Source organism: Arachis ipaensis, chromosome B03 (assembly GCF_000816755.2).
Source record: "Arachis ipaensis cultivar K30076 chromosome B03, Araip1.1, whole genome shotgun sequence".
NCBI lineage: Eukaryota > Viridiplantae > Streptophyta > Magnoliopsida > Fabales > Fabaceae > Arachis > Arachis ipaensis.
In genome coordinates, this window is record NC_029787.2 from 115099821 (window position 1) to 115110390 (window position 10570).

General features: G+C 35.1%; 1 protein-coding gene across 2 annotated transcripts; it reads left to right on the forward strand.

Moving 5' to 3' along the window:
• On the forward strand, window positions 1912-8372 carry LOC107630956 (cellulose synthase A catalytic subunit 6 [UDP-forming]). 2 transcript variants are annotated; one of them, XM_016334254.2, is made up of 14 exons: window positions 1912-2449; window positions 3154-3349; window positions 3447-3682; window positions 3788-3887; window positions 3967-4150; window positions 4466-4732; window positions 4823-5168; window positions 5277-5414; window positions 5640-5765; window positions 5850-6062; window positions 6156-6432; window positions 6509-6717; window positions 6820-7170; window positions 7344-8372. In XM_016334254.2, exons 1-14 carry the CDS (start codon window positions 2369-2371, stop codon window positions 7929-7931), a joined length of 3312 nt encoding a protein of 1103 aa, XP_016189740.1. In that variant the 5' UTR covers window positions 1912-2368; the 3' UTR covers window positions 7932-8372. The 2 variants fall into 2 exon arrangements, with proteins under 2 accessions (XP_016189740.1, XP_016189741.1); XM_016334255.1 differs by having other exon boundaries at window positions 2369-2449; window positions 6521-6717; window positions 7344-7931.

Genomic DNA, 10570 nt, shown 5'->3' on the forward strand with positions numbered 1-10570 from the left:
CAGAGTTAAATTAACGATTTTAAAAATATAATAATAATTTTTAATAAAGATAATACTTTTATTTTATACTACATGTCAAAAATTTAATACATAATAATTTATTTAATGGTCAAAATCAAATATTTTTATTTAAAGATATTTTAAACATTTTTGTCTGAATGTCTGCCTTATTCAAAATTATAGGTCTTGGTATTATATCACTACTAACTTTTATTTAGTAAAAAATGTGTTATATAAACAATACTACCTAATTTGAATATACTAAAGTCGCCTAAAATTTTAAACTTTTGAACAAAACAATATTGATGTTATTGAATAAATTTCACTTGTTTGTCAAATATTTGCATTGCACTTATAGTATACATTAAAATTGGTTCGGGTTAATACTGGAATATTACACATTCTTTCATGTCAAGTAGTGGCATTAAAATAAGGTTTTCACACCCGCCCTCACCGCAAATATTCACTTGTCTGATGCAATATGTTAAATATAGAATTAAAAGGTAACATGTTCTTCTTGTCGCAATGGTATGCTAATAAGCTTAATAAAGTATTGGCATGCATGTTTCATTTTATTTCTCCACTGTCCATCATTCTATGATTCGTTGTACTGAAAATTATTTTATTTAGTTTGGGTCAATGATTTTTATATCTGCCTGTCACGCTCATCATCTCTCAAAACATATATACGAAATTACGAATACTAGTTCTAGTTAGTCAATATAAGTTTATCGATCAGATTAATAAATAAAGAGTTAGTAGATGAAACAAGATCCATACCTTATGCAAAAAAATAAAGTGATAAATTAGTCAATAATCAAGCTTGCATTGGGTTATTTTTTAAAAATGTATTGTGGATCTTATATTAATTAATTACATTTAATAAAAAGTTAATGATTAATTAGGTCATAGTCAAATTAAATTTTGTTAGGTAATTAAATTTATTATTCATATAAACAAGAAACCAAACCGTGACAGCATTGAAAAACCTACGACATAATATATGTAACTATCTTTTTCTTTGTTAATACATTTAATTTAATACATAATTTTTTTAAAATTAATTTTTAATAAAAAGTTTCAGCTTCTTACTGCTGGGGCATTACTTTATCAAATTCCACTATCTTCCTCCCTAATTTCTGAAGGCAACACTGAAATTGAAGTGAGTTTATGTAACTAAACCTAGTATTATTGGAGAAATTACCAAATCGGTCCCAATTGCATTGCGTAAGCATCATCATCTCTGACAGATTTGCTTTTGATGCCAATTTTCAATTTATTTATGTGATTTGGTTCCAGTTTCTTCTTAGTATTCTTTCCACAATTAATTATTAACTAATTACTCATCACAAAATGTCAGAGTAAGGAAAACAACGTAACAAAAAAAAAAAATAATATAAAAATATTTCAAAAAATATATAGCAGAATATGTCATAAATTCCCAAGAAATTGTGATTCAGCAGTAAATATTATTTTCGTTGTAAGCTTGTTGCATGTCTGAATAAGTGAGTATAGGCAGAGGGGAAATAATTAGGCAAAAACAAAAGGAAGTTATATAAAAACATCAAAGGAAAGAGGATCCAAGCAAAGATGCAGAAAAGAGAATAGCATTATAGCAGGGACATAGTTGCCATTACACACTAAAGTTACAATAGTCAACGCACTGTACACATCACACAGTCCAGCAAAGTCTTTACAATATACAGCTATCGCGTATATACTTACTTGCTGTTTATTCCATTCCCAATTCCTAATTCCACAATATATATTAATGTTTAATTTTGTAAAATTTTTTGAAAAGAAAATTAAATTAAAATTATAATTATAATTATTTAATTAATTAATTATCATATTTTTGGTCTTTTTAATAATGAGGGAGTGAGTGTCTCTCTCTATCTGTATGTAAATGTAAATGAATTGAATTGAATTGTCCTTCTCTCTTACGCGTCTTTATTTCCACACACACAACACTTTTTTCTCTTTCTCTATCTATCTCTCTCTGTTCTTGTTGTGTTGTGTGTGTGCGTTGTATTCTACTCTCTCTCTCTTCACTTTCTCTCTCTAAAAATACGTTGCCATAGATTTGGAGCAGCCGTCGGTGCTCAATTTTTCATTCTTATACTCTCTTCTTGTCATCAGTTATCAATTGCAGAACGAAAAGAAAAAGAGTGGGATATTTTGGATCGGTTATTGATTTTTCATGTGACGGTTGTTGGTAATGGTGATGGTGGTGGTTGGAGGCAATGCGAAAGTGGATCTCGTGACAGACTTGCTTTGATTCCAGAAACCAGAAGCTACTGAGAGGAGACGACTAAGCAGAACAAAGCAAGCAGTGTTTGTTTGTTTGTTTGAGTGAGGCTGAGGCAAGATGCACACTGGAGGAAGACTTGTTGCTGGTTCTCATAACAGGAACGAGTTCGTCCTCATCAATGCCGATGAGAATGCACGGGTATGTCTTCTTTTCTTTTCGGGGTTTTTCCATCTCTAGTACAATAGGGTTTATGAAACCATTTCTTTCCTCCAATCTTTTCATCTTTACTCCGCTGCAGAAACTACCCCTCTTTGTTGTTCTTGGTTTCTTCATTGTCGGTGGTTGACTTGTTCATACTACAGCTGTCGCTTGGTCCTACTTTTTCAATTTTTCTTTTTTTTTTCGCCCTGTATTAATCTTTTAGATTGGAGATTCTGCTCTATAAAAATTGGAGTTGGATATTTGTTTTGTGTTTGGGAATATGCTTCAGATTTGATTGATTGAGCTTCTATATGACCATTCTTGGAGTAATCATCGACAATGCTTACAGATTCTTGTGATATTAGTTAGAACAATAGTTTGACTTGTGAGGGTTAGGAGCAGATTGCCAATCATTTTGTCACATGTGAGGAGATTTGATGTGATGCGTATCATATACTAATACCAATTGGGTTTGATTAGCCTTGAAGAAATCGATAATTGAGTTTGTAAATAGATTTTGTCTCTTTTACTTTGCCATCATTTTCTTCATTGTTTGCGCACTTGGATTCGATTTGATTCATTACCTTTTTGCAATGCAAGATTTTATTTGTTCAGGATCTTTCTTAAGTTTTGTCCAGAGTTGTAAATCAGGTGCCGATAACTGAAGATTTTGTGTTTGGATTTTGGTTTTGTCTTCTCAGATTAAGTCTGTCCGGGAACTGAGTGGGCAGATATGTCAGATTTGTGGGGATGAGATAGAGGTCACAGTGGATGGGGAGCCCTTTGTTGCTTGCAATGAGTGTGCTTTCCCTGTTTGTCGGCCTTGCTATGAGTATGAAAGAAGAGAGGGGAATCAGGCATGTCCCCAGTGTAAGACCAGATACAAGCGTATCAAAGGTGAGATTGCCTTTCTTCTGTATTCCTCATGTTGAATCTTGAAACTTGCCTCTGCTGCCGACATTATCCTAAACTCTTACCAATGAATGAACTACAGGTAGTCCCCGTGTTGAGGGCGATGAAGATGAGGATGATATTGATGACTTGGACAATGAGTTTGATTATGGGGATCCTGACGCTTTTGGCCCCCTGCCAAATTCAGATTCATTGTTTTCTGGACGCCTTAACACTGGGCGTGGTTCTAATTCTAATATATCTGGCATCCCAACAAATTTGGAAAATGGCTCTCCTCCTGTCAATTCCGAAATCCCACTCTTGACTTATGGGGAGGAGGTATATCCTCAAAATTGACCGCTTGACATGTTTGATTTTCCTATGATGAGTTTGTTACTTCTCACAGGCAAACCACAATCCCTAATACTGTTTTATTCTCTGCAGGATCCTGAGATATCTTCTGATAGACACGCTCTGATTGTTCCCCCATATATGAATGGGAGCAGAGTCCATCCCATGCCCTATACTGATCCATCTATTCCATGTAAGTCTTGTGAAGTTGTTTAGACATATTTCATGTTATCTGTATCTGTTGACTCAACCCGATTCTTGTTTTCTAAAAGTGCAACCGAGACCAATGGTGCCAAAGAAGGACATTGCAGTATATGGGTATGGCAGTGTGTCTTGGAAAGACAGGTTGGAAGATTGGAAGAAAAGGCAGAATGAAAAGCTTCAGGTGGTGAAGCATGAGGGGGGCAACAACGATGGAAATTATGGCGATGAGTTTGATGATCCCGATTTGCCCATGTAAGTCTCTCACTCAGAATTCTGTTTTGTTCCCCTCTGTTTTGAGATTTCACACTATGGTTAGAGTGAAACCTGAGTGCCTATCTATATGACATTGAGGCCAAACTTTTTGTGTCTGGTAGACATTTAGGACTTAAACATCATTCTATTTGTATATGGGTATCTGTATTTGTTAGTTGAAATGTGTTGCGTTGTGCTTATGTTTAGCGAGTTGCAAGTTTAACATCAACAAAATAAATCTTTTTTTTTAATCTCCTTTCTGCTATATATTTTTGTTTGGTTATTTAACATTTCTTCCTCCTTGTACTATTTCAGGATGGATGAAGGACGGCAACCACTTTCTAGGAAGCTACCTATCCCTTCAAGCAAGATAAATCCATACAGAATGATCATAGTGCTCCGTCTTGTAATCCTTGGGCTTTTCTTCCACTATAGAATCCTCCATCCAGTTAATGATGCATTTGGTTTGTGGTTGACATCAGTCATCTGTGAAATATGGTTTGCTGTATCATGGATAATGGATCAATTTCCAAAATGGTACCCAATACGTCGGGAAACATACCTTGATCGTCTCTCTCTTAGGTAGTTGAACCTGCCACATCGTACAATTTTTATTGCTCGATTTGCATTTGTTCCAACCCAATTATATGTTGACTTATTACATTGCTGTAGGTATGAAAAGGAAGGGAAGCCATCAGAGTTATCCAGTGTCGATGTCTTTGTCAGTACAGTTGATCCCATGAAAGAACCACCGCTGATTACAGCAAACACTGTGTTATCTATTCTGGCCGTTGACTATCCGGTTGACAAAGTTGCATGCTATGTATCAGATGATGGTGCAGCCATGCTTACTTTTGAAGCACTTTCTGAGACATCTGAATTTGCTCGGAGATGGGTTCCGTTTTGTAAGAAATATAATATTGAGCCCCGGGCCCCAGAATGGTATTTTGGGCAGAAGATTGACTATCTGAAAAACAAAGTGCATCCAGCATTTGTCAGGGAAAGGAGAGCAATGAAGGTTCCATCTTAATCCTCTTGCTCTTATTATTATTATTGTTATTATTATTATTATTATTCACACACTTAGGAAGCCAACATTTGACAATATGGGCTCTTTGGTATACAGAGGGATTACGAAGAATTTAAGGTGAGAATTAACAGTTTGGTCGCAACCGCACAAAAGGTTCCTGAGGATGGATGGACCATGCAGGATGGGACTCCTTGGCCTGGAAATAATGTGAGGGATCATCCTGGCATGATTCAGGTAAAGATGAAGTGTCTAGTTGTTGACTTTCTGTTACTTGTTAATACCCTGCTTGCATGTGGATATCTTTCCATGATATTCCAATGATGTAGAGTATAATGAAAGCATTCATCCTTTGCACACGTAGCCTACTCTTCCTTTTGCCATCATCATTCTTTGACTACTGGACTTGATTTCAGTAGTCTCATCTAACTAATCTCTGGTAACCTTCTTTGTATTTTACAGGTCTTCCTTGGCCAGGATGGTGTTCGTGATATTGAAGGAAATGAGTTACCCCGATTGGTCTATGTTTCTAGAGAAAAAAGGCCAGGCTTTGACCACCACAAAAAGGCTGGGGCTATGAATGCTCTGGTATGTTTCAAGTAACTTTTAGTTTAGTTCAGGTTCAATGATCTATCATCCATGGCCTTATATAGTGTGAATTTGTAATAATAGGTACGAGCATCAGCAATTATCTCAAATGCGCCTTATCTTCTGAATGTTGATTGTGATCACTACATTAACAATAGCAAGGCACTTAGGGAAGCCATGTGTTTTATGATGGACCCTCAAGCTGGGAAGAAGATTTGCTATGTACAATTTCCCCAAAGATTTGATGGTATTGATCGTCATGATAGATACTCAAACAGGAATGTTGTATTTTTTGATGTAAGTATCAGTTTTCTGTTTTCACTTGTTTAGATATCTTTCTTTCTTCCATTTTGACAAATAGTAATGTATTGGTACCCTAATTGTAAACAGATCAACATGAAAGGGTTGGATGGAATACAAGGTCCAATTTATGTCGGAACTGGATGTGTTTTCAGAAGGGTAGCACTATATGGATATGACGCACCTGCTAAGAAGAAGCCCCCAAGCAAAACCTGTAACTGTTGGCCAAAATGGTGCTGCTGCCTGTGTTGTTTTGGTTCTAGAAAGAAAAAGAATGGAAGTACCAAGGAGAAAAAGAAGAAGGTGAAGCACAGCGAAGCATCAAAACAGATACACGCACTTGAAAATATTGAGGCAGGGAACGAAGGTAACAATTTTCATCATGTCCTTATTGAATCGAAATGTATTCTTTAAGAAAAGTTCTGGACAATATCTCTAAGTAGATTCTGTTTCAGGATCCAACAATTTGAAGCCATCCAACATGTCCCAAATGAAGTTGGAGAAGAGGTTTGGGCAGTCTCCAGTGTTTGTAGCCGCCACACTCTTGGAAAACGGTGGAGTTCCACATGGCATTAGTCCTGCATCACTTTTGAAAGAAGCTATCCAAGTTATCAGCTGTGGTTATGAAGACAAAACCGAATGGGGAAAAGAAGTAAGTTCTTAAGATTATTCTTGTATATACTCTTTGAAAAGCTAGCTTTTCAGTTCTTATATTTCTTCTTTGGAGCTCACAATTTATTTGGCTTATCACCAGGTTGGATGGATATATGGTTCTGTGACAGAGGATATCTTGACTGGATTCAAAATGCACTGTCATGGTTGGCGGTCTGTGTATTGTATCCCCAAGCGTCCTGCATTCAAGGGGTCAGCTCCTATCAATCTTTCAGATCGTCTACATCAAGTGCTTCGGTGGGCTCTTGGGTCTGTTGAGATATTTTTCAGCAGACATTGTCCAATCTGGTATGGCTATGGTGGTGGTTTAAAGTGGTTGGAACGATTCTCATACATCAATTCCGTTGTATATCCCTGGACTTCCCTCCCATTGCTGGTCTACTGTACTCTACCAGCCATATGCCTTCTAACTGGAAAATTCATTGTACCCGAGGTATGGTTCTGTCCAATATCTGTGTGTATGGAGAATCTTGTTTATAAACTGATGGTATAAAACTACTTTAAAGGTTATACTAAAAAAAAGGTGAAGAAAAAGGAAATTGACCAATCATAATAAAACTAAAAATGAAGTCACAGCTATTAACACTAATTTTCTACCTCATGCAGATTAGCAACTATGCCAGTCTTGTGTTCATGGGCCTCTTCATATCGATTGCAGCAACTGGTATCCTTGAGATGCAGTGGGGTGGTGTTACCATAGACGACTGGTGGAGGAATGAACAGTTTTGGGTGATTGGAGGTGTTTCTTCACATCTTTTTGCCCTGTTCCAAGGTTTGCTGAAGGTTTTGGCTGGTGTCAACACAAATTTCACTGTCACCTCAAAAGCAGCCGACGATGGAGAATTCTCGGAGCTCTATCTCTTCAAGTGGACATCACTGTTGATCCCTCCAACTACGTTATTGATCATAAACATCGTTGGTGTCATTGTTGGTGTCTCAGACGCCATTAACAATGGTTATGACTCATGGGGACCTCTGTTTGGTAGGTTATTCTTTGCCTTGTGGGTGATCATCCATCTGTATCCATTCCTCAAGGGTTTACTTGGTAAACAAGACAGGATGCCCACCATTATATTGGTGTGGTCGATCCTGCTGGCCTCCATCTTGACTCTCATGTGGGTTCGAATCAACCCGTTTGTGTCGAGAGATGGCCCTGTCTTGGAAATTTGTGGATTAAGATGTGATGAGTCTTGAATAAGAGAGCTGAAGTTTCTCAGCTGTACTGTATGTTGAAGAAGCAGGGCGTGGTGTTGGATACGCACGCATCAAAAGGATTTCACGAATTTTTGGGTGGGAAGTTGTATTTTTCGGTTGTGTAGATAAAGAGGAAGGAGATAAAGTGGGGGGGGAGAAGGGGTGGCCGATACATTGTTACCTGTAATAGGGGTTTTTCATTTATTCTTTGATTATATTCTGTGCGTTTTAGTGTTATTCTCTTTCCCGTTTGATGTATTCTTATAAGAAAGAGCATTGAATGATAAATTATTCCCTCTTAAAAATGAGGGAACTCAAGAATCAGTTGTCATATTTGAAGTATCGTTCTTGTTTAAAAACTTTGGGGACATGGACTATCTTCCTCATTTGTAATACCATCAGCTATGGATATTCTTGTTCCTCAGGTGTTCTTCATGTTTATTTAATTTCTCTATACTTCTGGATAAGACTCAATACAGGTTAATAATGCATTGTGGATTTGCTGCTATAAGTTCCTTATTTTTGCATATTTGTATAGTCTTGAGATTTTTAACTTAAAACAGGTTTGTTTTCATTGAAATTTGACAGCAATGTTAGTTGCTTCTAGTATTCACTTTCAAGAACTCTTGTGGCCACACCTGTGGTCTTAGTCAGTACAACAATTAAGATTGCAAATGAATGTTAGATAAAATAACTCAATTGTACAAATGCATTTTACTGTGACACATGAAATCTGTGTACAGTGGGTTGCATTCTGTCTTTTTGCTTTGCTTTTGTACTCTAGCCAGTGTCTGAAATCTGTGTCATAAAAGCACCACCAAGAAACATATATGCTTATCGAATTCTGAATCAAGTTGCAGAACTCGTGACAGGAAAGGGCAATAAAAAAACGTCAGTCCTTACATATGTAGCACCACCAGAATAAGACAAACGGAGAATAACACGAAAATACAAAGCTGTTTCATCAAACAAATGAACAATAGATGTCGTAAGTACAAGCACCGCGTTAAGAAAATTAGTTGACATGATTCACATAAATTACATCTTTAACTTGGTATTGAAATTTGGATGACACGATCCACATACATCTTAATGCTTAGTTCAACAAATTTTTTCCATCAATTGTTTCTCTAGTATGGGAGAGAAATTAGCACAGTTCCAACTCATTAGCGGTTTTCTTTTACTGAAAGAAATGAACGAAACAAAACAGTGGCCTTAACAAGCTACTACATCCCCAAGAATAGCTTCCTCAAGCTCAACTCTTTAGCATTTTAATCAAGCAAATGAATAAATTATCAAAATTGCTCCTAATTTTATATGATGGTGACACAAAAATAATCTCAAGATTCGTATCAGCAAATTGCTTATGTATATGATCCATAATTTTGTAGAAATATTTGAATGATTATTTAAAAAGTACATTAAAAAAATAAGACTAAAATTCAATTTTTATAATTTTTTATTTTTAAAATTATTTTTTGTTATTGACAAAAAAAATTGGAATAAAATTAACTTAATGTAAAATCACTAAATTTTAAATTTTTAATAATAAAAATATCTTTTTTTTATTATATTTGCAAAAATCATATCAAAATTCATATCTAAAATATTTTTTGAAAATATATATTTAACGTCATAAAAATTTAAAAGTATTTTTGTCTGCACATAAAAAAATTAAAAATAATTTTAGTAGTAAAAAAAATGTTGGCACAAAATATGATGGCATTTACATTAATGAGTATTTATACCCTTTTAACAGTTCAATGCAGACGCAATCAATAAGCTTTTAATAAAACTTAAAAGCAAAGAAGAAAATCACACACACCCTTATTCCCATTTTTGCTCACGTAGTCACGTCAAGTTACACGCTCAATTGGCTGAAGCATGAAGCTTGTGAATTTTATAACCAGTAAGCTTCACACGTTCGTATGTTTCACCTTCTCTTGCTTCATCTCAAGTCAAGTCAAAACTGTTTTCAAATTCACTGAGTGCTAAAAATTGTGAATTATTTTGTTGAAAGGTCAAACTTAGGAAACTTTTGTCATATTTCTTCTATTTCTTTTTTCTTTATTTCCCTGAAATTTTGATACATGGATTAATATATCTAAATACTAGTCACCAAAAAAAAAAACATCTAAATACAATTTATGTATGATGCAGATTGTATAAAGAAATTGATTCAATAATATATAAAATCTTTTACGGTGATAATTAAAGAAAGATTTTGTTAGGTAGATAATGATTTTTGGAAACAATGTGAACAATGGATTATAGAATTGACCAAATAAAGTAAAAAAAAAAAACACCATTTTCCACTAAAGAAACCGAACCAATTTAGATTGGATGATTGGTCAACTCACCCATCAGTTTGAACAAGGGTCAGGATTTAAATCTCACTTTGTATATGTAGTAAATCAACTGTCAACGATAGACTATTAAATGAAACTCAAATTTGTGATGAATTAATTATTAATATGTAGAGTTAAGAAATACGATACACAACAAAAAAACTTAAAGAAAACCGAATAACAAAAAAAAAAAGAGTTAGCTTTTTAGGACTCTGTGAAAGATGAGAGAAATCGTGACGCGATAATGTACATAGCTTGCTTTTCTTCCAAGTTGTTCTAACTTGCATAAGT

Excerpts from the sequence above, each read along its gene's own strand:
- LOC107630956 (XM_016334254.2), top strand. The coding sequence starts at position 2,369 with ATGCACACTGGAGGAAGACTTGTTGCTGGTTCTCATAACAGGAACGAG. Across the intron at positions 4,733-4,822 it reads CTTGATCGTCTCTCTCTTAG|GTATGAAAAGGAAGGGAAGC; the intron begins GTAGTTGAACCT and ends ACATTGCTGTAG. Across the intron at positions 5,415-5,639 it reads ATCATCCTGGCATGATTCAG|GTCTTCCTTGGCCAGGATGG; the intron begins GTAAAGATGAAG and ends TGTATTTTACAG.